At 46.4% G+C, this 12,940-nt stretch overlaps 1 protein-coding gene across 1 annotated transcript in view; it reads left to right on the top strand.

Annotated features, from left to right (window-relative positions):
* LOC126547692 (uncharacterized) overlaps positions 1-12,940 on the top strand; it is a 130,308-nt gene that overhangs the window by 113,530 nt on the left and 3,838 nt on the right. Inside the window, exon 10 of the mRNA XM_050195639.3 lies at positions 8,266-8,533. Within this exon, the coding sequence (XP_050051596.1) occupies positions 8,266-8,533 (268 nt within the window). The remainder of the gene's footprint in view (positions 1-8,265; positions 8,534-12,940) is intronic.

The raw sequence follows: 12,940 nt of genomic DNA, 5'->3' as shown, positions 1-12,940 counted from the left end.
TTTAAGGCAGTTTTCCTAGCCTCTAAAGCCGCTCGAGTTCACTCTTCTCCTTGAGCGGCCATTTTTCCTAGAAAGTATGCCTTCCAACTACTCTGCCCTTAAACTGGCTCTCTCAACTACTACACGCAGAGACAAAGCAACAGCGCGCGCATTAGATCCCATAGATGAGATGAATATTTACAATTAGTATTAGGGTTAAAATTATATTCGAGTGCTGATTGCCGTGCTATCGTTTGCTAACGAAGCTTTCCCTCAAGTCTAAATATTTTAAGGCAGTTTGTCGTGTGAATATCGTGGCTACGCACGCTTATATCGCATTCCGTTTCTCTACCACGGCTGCGCTTTAAAACCACGGCGCTGCAGTTTTTGCTTTTCTTTTCTTTCTTCTTCTCCGCCCTTAAACTGGCTCTCTCAACTACTACACGCAGAGACAAAGAAACAGCGCGCGCATTAGATCCCATAGATGAGATGAATATTTACAATTAGTATTAGGGTTATAATTATATTCGAGTGCTGATTGCCGTGCTATCGTTTGCTAACGAAGCTTTCCCTCAAGTCTAAATATTTTAAGGCAGTTTGTCGTGTGCGTATCATGGCTACGCACGCTTATATCGCATTCCGTTTCTCTACCACGGGTGCGCTTTAAAACCACGGCGCTGCAGTTTTTGCTTTTCTCTTCTTTCTTCTTCTCCGCCCTTAAACTGGCTCTCTTAACTGTACTACACGCAGAGACAAAGAAACAGCGCGCGAATGCGATCCCATAGATGAGATGAATATATATATATATATATATATATATATAGAAAACTATCAGTCATAGCTCTCGTAGTATAGCCCTCTGGGCCGTTTCCTTTTTTTTTTTTTTTTTCGAAAGTAGTCCTATTAGGGTTATTATAATTACACGAAGGTACTTCGCCCTCATCAGCAGCAGTCCTTGGTATAGTTATTCTGGCGGCTAGCTTCCCACGCTATGCGTGCCGCCATCGCACCTGGTTAAGCTCTTCCTAGACGCTAGAGCTATGCGTTGTCCGCGCAACCTTGAGCGATCGGAAAGCACGTTTCCCCCTCTTGGCCGGCGGAGAAGGGATGCTTCGTTCCGGCCGCGAAGCTCTCCACATCTCTGTAAGGTGCCTTGTGGATGTCTCGCGCTGAAGATGCCCTCTCGGTGAGCGCATATTTCACCCCTCATCTTTTAAGAGGTCCAATACATACGAGCATTTGTCTAGCAAACCAGATTTTTTTCAAGGGAATTTTCCACGTCTCAGTAATTTCTCTCGTCGTATTCGAGTGCTGATTGCCGTGTTATAGTTTGTTAACGAAGCTTTCCCTCAAGTCTAAATATTTTAAGGCAGTTTTCCTAGCCTCTAAAGCCGCTCGAGTTCGCTCTTCTCCTTGAGCGGCCATTTTTCCTAGAAAGTATGCCTTCCAACTACTCTGCCCTTAAACTGGCTCTCTCAACTACTACACGCAGAGACAAAGCAACAGCGCGCGCATTAGATCCCATAGATGAGATGAATATTTACAATTAGTATTAGGGTTAAAATTATATTCGAGTGCTGATTGCCGTGCTATCGTTTGCTAACGAAGCTTTCCCTCAAGTCTAAATATTTTAAGGCAGTTTGTCGTGTGCGTATCGTGGCTACGCACGCTTATATCGCATTCCGTTTCTCTACCACGGCTGCGCTTTAAAACCACGGCGCTGCAGTTTTTGCTTTTCTTTTCTTCCTTCTTCTCCGCCCTTAAACTGGCTCTCTCAACTACTACACGCAGAGACAAAGAAACAGCGCGCGCATTAGATCCCATAGATGAGATGAATATTTACAATTAGTATTAGGGTTATAATTATATTCGAGTGCTGATTGCCGTGCTATCGTTTGCTAACGAAGCTTTCCCTCAAGTCTAAATATTTTAAGGCAGTTTGTCGTGTGCGTATCATGGCTACGCACGCTTATATCGCATTCCGTTTCTCTACCACGGGTGCGCTTTAAAACCACGGCGCTGCAGTTTTTGCTTTTCTCTTCTTTCTTCTTCTCCGCCCTTAAACTGGCTCTCTTAACTGTACTACACGCAGAGACAAAGAAACAGCGCGCGAATGCGATCCCATAGATGAGATGAATATATATATATATATATATATATATAGAAAACTATCAGTCATAGCTCTCGTAGTATAGCCCTCTGGGCCGTTTCCTTTTTTTTTTTTTTTTTTTTTTTTTTCGAAAGTAGTCCTATTAGGGTTATTATAATTACACGAAGGTACTTCGCCCTCATCAGCAGCAGTCCTTGGTATAGTTATTCTGGCGGCTAGCTTCCCACGCTATGCGTGCCGCCATCGCACCTGGTTAAGCTCTTCCTAGACGCTAGAGCTATGCGTTGTCCGCGCAACCTTGAGCGATCGGAAAGCACGTTTCCCCCTCTTGGCCGGCGGAGAAGGGATGCTTCGTTCCGGCCGCGAAGCTCTCCACATCTCTGTAAGGTGCCTTGTGGATGTCTCGCGCTGAAGATGCCCTCTCGGTGAGCGCATATTTCACCCCTCATCTTTTAAGAGGTCCAATACATACGAGCATTTGTCTAGCAAACCAGATTTTTTTCAAGGGAATTTTCCACGTCTCAGTAATTTCTCTCGTCGTATTCGAGTGCTGATTGCCGTGTTATAGTTTGTTAACGAAGCTTTCCCTCAAGTCTAAATATTTTAAGGCAGTTTTCCTAGCCTCTAAAGCCGCTCGAGTTCGCTCTTCTCCTTGAGCGGCCATTTTTCCTAGAAAGTATGCCTTCCAACTACTCTGCCCTTAAACTGGCTCTCTCAACTACTACACGCAGAGACAAAGCAACAGCGCGCGCATTAGATCCCATAGATGAGATGAATATTTACAATTAGTATTAGGGTTAAAATTATATTCGAGTGCTGATTGCCGTGCTATCGTTTGCTAACGAAGCTTTCCCTCAAGTCTAAATATTTTAAGGCAGTTTGTCGTGTGCGTATCGTGGCTACGCACGCTTATATCGCATTCCGTTTCTCTACCACGGCTGCGCTTTAAAACCACGGCGCTGCAGTTTTTGCTTTTCTTTTCTTTCTTCTTCTCCGCCCTTAAACTGGCTCTCTCAACTACTACACGCAGAGACAAAGAAACAGCGCGCGCATTAGATCCCATAGATGAGATGAATATTTACAATTAGTATTAGGGTTATAATTATATTCGAGTGCTGATTGCCGTGCTATCGTTTGCTAACGAAGCTTTCCCTCAAGTCTAAATATTTTAAGGCAGTTTGTCGTGTGCGTATCATGGCTACGCACGCTTATATCGCATTCCGTTTCTCTACCACGGGTGCGCTTTAAAACCACGGCGCTGCAGTGAGTCTCTGACAACACAACATGAGTCTCTTTCCACGTAAGTGTGAGTCTCAGAGGAGGAGCTGTGGCGCTTGAAAGTAGCCTGGGGCCTGACGAACCAACCGACTGAGCTATCTTTCCGGGCAACATCGAAGGGTCACGAGTTCAAATCACCTGTTATGTTCCGTTTTTTTTTTCCGCCCCTTTTTCTTTCTTTTTTTTTTTTCTTTCTTTTAATGTCTTTTCCTTTATTTTATCACTGTACGGGAACCCTCCTAAAAAAAAAAAAAAAAAAAAATAGATATATATCTTCAAATATGTAAGGCCTCACATGTGCAGGTCATAAATACGAGGTTCTCTAGCCGAGTGCCATACATGCGGTATAACCGAGCTCAGATTGGTCCACCTTGACTGACCAAGTAGGGCACCACTGTAGGTTAAATGAGGCGTACAACTCCTGCGGGACCCGCCGTGGTTGCTCAGTGGTTATGGTGTTAGACTGCTGAGCACGAGGTCGCGGGATCGGACCCCGACCACGGCGGCCGCATTTCGATGGGGGCGAAATGCGAAAACACCCGTGTACTTAGAATTAAGTGCACGTTAAAGAACCCCAGGTGGTCGAAATTTTCGGAGTCCTCCACTACGGCGTGCATAATCAGAAAGTGGTTTTGTCACGTAAAACCCCATAAATTAATTTTTAATTTAACTCCTACGGGGACGGTAGAGTATCCGTCTCCAGTGCAAGAGGACCGTGATTCAAATCCCGGTGCCGCGCTATTCTCCACCGGAAAATACAAAAAAAAAAAACCGTGTGTTGAGAAAATTGCACAAACAGGCCTGGAGTGCGGCCTGATCCCGGTGACCAGAACCGGTAACGCACTCTCTCACCAGAGCAGGATTGGCCACCCTGGTGCAGTACTTGGCCACAACCTCCTATATGAATACAACAATCGAACCCCGGCCCTCAGTCCCCAGCAGCCGCGAAGCAACTGACCACGGCGGCGGTCAGATCTGTGACGCTGCAGAGGGTGCTAAGAATACCTGGCTCCGGACAGGCCGCCATTGGAATCTGAACCTGGCAACGTTTAACGTTAGAACGCTATCTAGTGAGGCGAGTCTAGCAGTGTTATTGGAGGAATTAGAGGGTAGTAAATGGGATATAATAGGACTCAGTGAGGTTAGGAGGACAAAAGAAGCATATACAGTGCTAAAAAGCGGGCATGTACTGTGTTACCGGGGCTTAGCGGAGAGACGAGAACTAGGAGTCGGATTCCTGATTAATAAGGAAATAGCTGGTAACATACAGGAATTCTATAGCATTAACGAGAGGGTGGCATGTCTTGTTGTGAAACTTAATAAGAGGTGCAAAATGAAGGTTGTACAGGTCTACGCTCCTACATCTAGTCATGATGACCAGGAAGTCGAAAGCTTTTATGAAGACGTAGAATCGGCGATGGGTAAAGTCAAAACAAAATACACTATACTGATGGGCGACTTCAATGCCAGGGTAGGCAAGAAGCAGGCTGGAGACAAGTCAGTGGGGGAATATGGCATAGGCTCTAGGAATAGCAGAGGAGAATTATTAGTAGAGTTTGCAGAACAGAATAATATGCGTATAATGAATACCTTTTTCCGCAAGCGGGTTAGCCGAAAGTGGACGTGGAGGAGCCCGAATGGTGAGACTAGAAATGAAATCGACTTCATACTCTGCGCGAACCCTGGCATCATTCAAGATGTAGACGTGCTCGGCAAGGTACGCTGCAGTGACCACAGGATGGTAAGAACTCGAATTAGCCTAGACTTGAGGAGGGAACGAAAGAAACTGGTACACAAGAAGCCAATCAATGAGTTAGCGGTAAGAGGGAAACTAGAGGAATTCCGGATCAAACTACAGAACAGGTATTCGGCTTTAACTCAGGAAGAGGACCTTAGTGTTGAAGCAATGAACGACAATCTCATGGGCATCATCAAGGAGTGCGCAATAGAAGTCGGTGGTAACGCCGTTAGGCAGGAAACCAGTAAGCTATCGCAGGAGACGAAAGATCTGATCAAGAAACGCCAATGTATGAAAGCCTCTAATCCTACAGCTAGAATAGAACTGGCAGAACTTTCTAAGTTAATCAACAAGCGTAAGACAGCGGACATCAGGAACTATAATATGGATAGAATTGAACAGGCTCTCAGGAAAGGAGGAAGCCTAAAAACAGTGAAGAAGAAACTAGGAATAGGCAAGAATCAGATGTGTGCGTTAAGAGACAAAGCCGGCAATATCGTTACTAATATGGACGAGATAGTACAAGTGGCTGAGGAGTTCTATAGAGATTTATACAGTACCAGTGGCACCCACGACGATAGTGGAAGAGAGAATAGCCTAGAGGAATTCGAAATCCCACAGGTAACGCCAGAAGAAGTAAAGAAAGCCTTAGGAGCTATGCAAAGGGGGAAGGCAGCGGGGGAGGATCAGTTAACAGCAGATTTGTTGAAGGATGGTGGTCAGATTGTTCTAGAGAAACTGGCCACCCTGTATACGCAATGCCTCATAACCTCGAGCGTACCGGAATCTTGGAAGAACGCTAACATAATCCTAATCCATAAGAAAGGGGACGCCAAAGACTTGAAAAATTATAGACCGATCAGCTTACTGTCCGTTGCCTACAAAGTATTTACTAAGGTAATCGCAAATAGAATCAGGAACACCTTAGACTTCTGTCAACCAAAGGACCAGACAGGATTCCGTAAAGGCTACTCAACAATAGACCATATTCACACTATCAATCAAGTGATAGAGAAATGTGCAGAATATAACCAACCCTTATATATAGCTTTCATTGATTACGAGAAAGCGTTTGATTCAGTCGAAACCTCAGCAGTCATGGAGGCATTACGGAATCAGGGTGTAGATGAGCCATATGTAAAAATACTGGAAGATATCTATAGCGGCTCCACAGCCACCGTAGTCCTCCACAAAGAAAGCAACAAAATCCCTATAAGGAAAGGCGTCAGACAGGGAGATACGATATCTCCAATGCTATTCACAGCATGTTTACAGGAGGTATTCAGAGGCCTGGAGTGGGAAGAATTGGGGATAAAAGTTGATGGAGAATACCTTAGCAACTTGCGATTCGCTGATGATATTGCCTTGCTTAGTAACTCAGGAGACCAATTGCAATGCATGCTCACTGACCTGGAGAGACAAAGCAGAAGGGTGGGTCTGAAAATTAATCTGCAGAAAACTAAAGTACTGTTTAACAGTCTCGGAAGAGAACAGCAGTTTACGATAGGTAGCGAAACACTGGAAGTGGTAAGGGAATACATCTACTTAGGGCAGGTAGTGACCACGGATCCGGATCATGAGACTGAAATAACCAGAAGAATAAGAATGGGTTGGGGTGCGTTTGGCAGGCATTCTCAAATCATGAACAGTAGGTTGCCACTATCCCTCAAAAGGAAAGTGTACAACAGCTGTGTGTTACCAGTACTCACATATGGGGCAGAAACCTGGAGGCTTACGAAAAGGGTTCTGCTGAAATTGAGAACGACGCAACGAGCTATGGAAAGAAGAATGATGGGTGTAACGTTAAGGGATAAGAAAAGAGCAGATTGGGTGAGGCAACAAACGCGGGTAAACGACATCTTAGTTGAAATCAAGAAAAAGAAATGGGCATGGGCCGGACATGTAATGAGGAGGGAAGATAACCGATGGTCACTAAGAGCTACGGACTGGATTCCAAGAGAAGGGAAGCGTAGCAGGGGGCGGCAGAAAGTTAGGTGGGCAGATGACATTAAGACGTTTGCAGGGACAACATGGCCACAATTAGTACATGACCGGGGCAGTTGGAGAAGTATGGGAGAGGCCTTTGCCCTGCAGTGGGCGTAACTAGGCTGATGATGATGATGATGAAATGTGCGAGTATTTGCGCTATACATACACTGTATTTTAGTTCATTCCGATTTGTTGTTTTTGCATTATTTGTACGACGTGTATATTGTTGTACGCAGATTTCATGCTATGAGCAATACCAGGTCCTCTTTTGTGTTGATCTCGGTGGTGCATCTGTTCGAAGCGCTCTGTGCCTCTGAACTCTAATGTGCTCTATATTGTTAGCTTTATATCATTTGCGATGTCACTTACTCATTTTTTGTTTGAATTATAGCATTGCTAAACTTTCTAAGCCACTGCACGCTCAAGCGGACCTGTCATGGAACTGCGTACTGGGGCACCTGGGCACCTAGTAAACATGTCCATTTCGTCTGCTGCTGAAGTGCTGATTGGCTGTGGCGCCTCGCTGCCGAGGATGCGCAGCGCAGCCCAGCCAATCAGACCTTCAACAGCCGACCAAATGGACATGCACACTAGGTGGACTCTTACAGAATACATCCCTTCTTGAACACTTGTCGATTGAAATCCCCAGAGATTAAGTCCGGGATGGACAATGTTTCTCCCTCTCCGTATCTTCAAAACACCAATCATGTTACAGCAGCCCTGCAAAACAGCCCGATGACACATCTTGTCTTTTTTTAATGAAAATAAACGAAAGCAATGTAGTCCCACTATAATGGTGATGGCTGCTCTTTTTCGCATAATAGTAACAATAATAATAATAATAATAAAAACAATAGAAGACCTTGTCATTCACTGTGTGGCTCCGAAACATTTGACAAATATTGTACATTCTTCCATTGGTCAGCTGCGATATGTCCATAAGGAAATACTTGACGAAGTTTTGTTCAGCGATCACGGCGACTGGCACGTTCGAAACGATCAGGCTTTAAATTACTACAGCGCATTAGTTATGGAGAAATTCTGCCGCTAAACTATAGATGGTGCAAAAGCTCGGAAGGAGTTACCATCACTTATTAAACAAAACAAAGTAAAAAAAGGCAGTCACAAGAAACAGAAATGGAACGAATCTGTGTTTCCTGCTTGTCCGCAGCTGGTCAAAAGTCCCTGGGAGGCGGCGCTGGAGTCTCCCATTGGCAGCTGCGAGAAAGCTTTCGCCATGGTGCGTCCCGAAGAGGTCGTTGAAAGTGTGATCCGCGCCGCTGAAGCCAAGGGGGTCCCCGAACCGGCTGCCTACCAGAACGGGCTGGCTGGCGCCTACGAGCCAGCCGCCTACGAGCCGCGGCCGTCCGCCGCCCCTTACAATCCCAAGGACCCGTGCTTGGCCAGGGCTCCTCGGGGATGGCGGGGCACCGCCACGCGTAAGTGCGACGCATTACCTATAGCCACTCACGTTCAACCTCGCTGAATCCTGATAGTTGTCAGGATTTTTTCACGCTATCCTGTCACTGACGCCTACGAAGGTCGCTCCGTAGGAAGCCCTTCTTGTTGATTGTTCTATCAGACAGGCACCTCCTCGTGATTGTGTGTTGCTGGAGGAAATGGCCGTCACATTTGTTTTCTTATGCCCAAACCTGGCGCCATATTCTCGGTCAACCACCCTTTCGGGGATGTTTCCACTTTCGCAAGACTTCACGTGACTAGCACAGGACACGCCGGCGCCCACAGGCGACAGTGTTCTATGGCACTGTGCTAAGACAGCGCGCTTGCCAAGAATGCGGTCACTCTTGGACGCTGATGCGTCCGATGCTGTCATGCGAGGTCGCTCGAATGTAAAGGTATCCCCGAAAAGTGATCGACTGAGGATACGACCCCTTGGGTGCTATAACGTAAAACTATTCTAAACCGTTTCTATTCGATTTCTGTAATCAGCCCTCCAGGATTCGTCAAAAACGTTTTGGGCCACCCCAACTTCAAATATCACTTACAGCGCGTACATAGACAGAGGGACCAGAAAAACAACGAAGACAAGCGCTGACTTCCAACTTATCTTTATTTTGAGTAACACGCATATATACCAAGACACCAAGACAAAAGCACCCCCTCCCCCCCAAGCACGAAATCGGCATGAGTATGCATTCAAAATTCAAAGGAACCATGACCGCCTCCTTAAGATGAACGAGCGCGCCTGTGCGACCTCAGAAAAGCAAGTGCTTTATCTGTTAATGCAATTGACGGCTTGCCAACCGGGTCACCTTCAGCGATCGCTGCTGCTTCAATGATAAGTCTAGTGTCTTCATTAGGATGCCTAGCTAAGATACTGGTTTTTTCAAACAACGGAAAACAGTCGCAATTGTGGACAATGAACACCTAGGAACCTTTCCCGCCCTTTGCCCACTTTATTGCTATGTTCTTGCAATCTAACATTTAGACATCTACCTGTCTGTCCTATGTAAGACCGACCGCATTTCAGAGGTATCTTGAATACTACACCTTTCGAACAATCTGTATACTTTTTTCTGTGATTGATATTGCAAGACCTACGTTCGTTAGCAGCAGGATTAGTTCTAACGCAAACCTGTGCAAGTTTTCTAGGTGCAGAGAAAACAACATCGATACCTGCTCTTTGTCCTATTAAGTTTGTTAGAGGCCCCATGGACGTACGGGATAACAGCTGTTTTGTTTCTTCGATCATGTACCTGAGGCTCAATGCTGTGAGGATCAGTGCTTAACCTACTACGCAACTTCGAGACTGAGACAAGAAGGTTGCTAGGATATCCTGCCGCCCTCAACCGAGCGATCTGCGAACTGAAACTAGGTTCTATCAAATGATAGCAGGATTTTGTTAGTGCATTAGGCAAATATTAGTGCATTAGCAACCTTCTTTTCTCAGTCTCGCGGAGAAGTTGCGTAGTAGGTCAAGCAATGATCCTCACAGCAATGAGTCTCAGGTACATGATCAAAGAAACAAAACAGCTGTTATCCCGTACGTTCATGGTATCTCCCACAAACTTAGTAAGACAAAGAGCAAGTGTCGATGTTTTCTCTGCACCTAGAAAACTTGCACACCTTTGCGTTAGAACTAATCCTGTTGCTAAAGAACGTAGGTCTTGCAGTATCAATCACAGAAAAAAGCATACGGATTGTTCGAAAGGCGTAGTTGTATGTACAAGATACCCCTGAAATGCGGTCGGTCTTATATAGGACCAACAGGTAGATGTCTAAATGTTAGATTGCAAGAACATAGCAATAAAGTGCGCAAAGGACGCAAAGGGCGGGAAGGGTTTCTAAGTGTTCATTGTGCACAATGCGGCTGTACTTCACTGTTAGAAGAAAAAAAAACAGTATCTTAGCTAGGCATCCTAATGAAAACACTAGACTTATCATTGAAACAGCAGCGATCTATCGATCAATCAATCAATCAATCTTTATTTTCATTCTGTCAGTGATACAGAAAGAAGGACTGTGACAAAAAGCTGTTTTTCAGAACAGCTTGACTAGGCCACAGCCCCATAGCAGGATTACTGAAGGTGACTCGGTTAGTACGCCGTCAATTGCATTAACAGATAAAGAACTTGATTTTCTGAGGTCGCACATGCGCGCTCGTACATCTTAAGGAGGCGGTCATGGTTCCTTTGAATTTTGAATGCATACTCATGCCGGTTTTGTGCTTTTGGGGGGGGGGAGTTGTCTTGATGTCTTGGTTGGAATATATGCGTGTTACTCAAAATAAAAATCATTTGTAAGTCAGCGCTTGTATTCGTCGTTCTTCTGGTCCCTCCGTCTAGTGACACGCTGTAAGTGATTTTTGCAATAGAATACCAACCTAGCCCGTACCCAAACCCCCACTTCACCTTTCTGTCACGCAACGTCACGAAAACCGTGAAAACTCTACACCTGATATGATGTTACACACTGATTATGCATGATTTAAAAAAAATTGTGGGGTTTTACGTGCCAAAACCACTTTCTGATTATGAGGCACGCCGTAGTGGGGGACTCCGGAAATTTCGACCACCAGGGGTTCTTTAACGTGCACCGAAATCTAAGTACACGGGTGTTTTCGCATTTCGCCCCCATCGAAATGCGGCCGCCGTGGCCGGGATTCGATCCCGCGACCTCGTGCTCAGCAGCCTCACACCATCGCCACTGAGCAACCACGGCGGGTTATGCATGATTAGAACGAACAAAATAAAAACATTTCTTTCCGATTCTACACCTTTCTCACCATTAGCGGTCCACAATTGGTCAAAATGTTTTCCCGCTGCGCCCACTTTGCCTGTCTGTCACGCGACGTCACAAAACCGCAATATGACATGTAAGCACTAAAGATGAATTAATAGGCTGAACAATATATTTTTTTGGAATAGCCAGAGGCTACCCCGTTCCCAATTGAATAGATGTCTGCCTACCGATCATTCGGACACTGTCTACTCGGAGCTGCCGTGTAACGCCATGAATTTATTTGCCAATATTAAACATTTTTGCGTGGCAGTATAATGTTGTCAAGCCCTTTCGGCACCTTTACGAGATCGCTCTGCCAACTCTTCTCCACTGAGGACCCGTTCTAGCGGCATTTGTAACTTTCCATTGCACGCCGCCGCGATTTTCGACCAGCCAACGCAAGCTAAGCCAGGGGAAGTGGGTCAATCGCAGACACCGACACTACCCTCCTCATCCGTTTATCTGCTTTCACTGCGATAGCTCGGCCCCACCGAAACCCTCTCCACTGCTACATGCTCCTCACCTCTTGTCAGTCAATTAGGTAAGAAAAAACTGTTAAGATAGGCAATGCTATTCGGTTTTGAAAGAAAAAAAAGTGACCTCCTATAAACGAGGAGAAAGTTTGATTGGTCGGTTCAAAGAACGCTGCGGGTAACCGCCCGATGCTTGCGTCGGCGGTTACGTAAATTTCACCTCGGGAGACTGGAATAAGAAAAAATTCACCGACGATTACGATGCTCCTTAATGCGGACAATCTGTCTCGTGCCGCACGTTCCAAACAGAGCGAAGTGTGGCACGTCTGCTTCGCGAGAGGCAACGCGTGGGTGACGCGTTGTGGCAATTCCCAGCAGCCGCCGTAGACAGACCTTCGCTCATGCAGCGCTTTGCTTCCATAGAGACGACGCGTTCTCTTCTGGCGCCATATGGTAGCCATCGTCCCCGCACAGCCCATCTTGTGCGGCACTACACTTTTCTTTTAACGCTTTCGTTCCACCAACGACGACAGCGCCCCTCCGTCGTGGGGAAGTTGTCAGTGGCGACAGCACCTCGAGCCTTACTCTTTGCCGCTCGCCATCAACCCTTGCAGAAGCAATGATCGCTGTCGCACACGCTGGCACCGCGGACTGACCTCAGTAATTTACGCCGCGGAGGAGTGTATCCCTCCCCACCTCACGGCATGCTGCCTCCTCCTTCGGAAGCGCAGATGAAATCGCCCCTGCGTCTGCGGATGTCTAGGCCGCTGGCAACACTGCACATGCGCAGGCCATCTCCCCTCCACTCCTCCTCCGCGTTTCGCCTGATGGTTCCACTGCTTTCATCTGCCGCTGAGCTCCGCGTTCGCTTTCACTCTTCGCGGCGCTCGTTCGCTCGGTTGCGCCGACGCCGTCGGACAACGCCGACGCTCGCCAGAGGAAAGGGCGTCCAAGAGCTACCCTATAAAATAGATAGGACTAATTTTACGCTACAGGGCCCCTGGTTTGGGCATCAGAAAAGCCATGTGAGGGCCCTTGTCTCCAGCAACACGTAATTAGACGGATTAATGGGAGCGCGCTTTATATGGGTCGAAATGAAGTGGTAGCAACCGAGTAGATTTGATTGACGGG

This window comes from Dermacentor andersoni, chromosome 1 (genome assembly GCF_023375885.2).
Source record: "Dermacentor andersoni chromosome 1, qqDerAnde1_hic_scaffold, whole genome shotgun sequence".
Lineage (NCBI taxonomy): Eukaryota > Metazoa > Arthropoda > Arachnida > Ixodida > Ixodidae > Dermacentor > Dermacentor andersoni.
The sequence above is the reverse complement of the archived record's forward strand: the minus strand, read 5'-3'. Positions and strand labels throughout refer to the sequence as shown.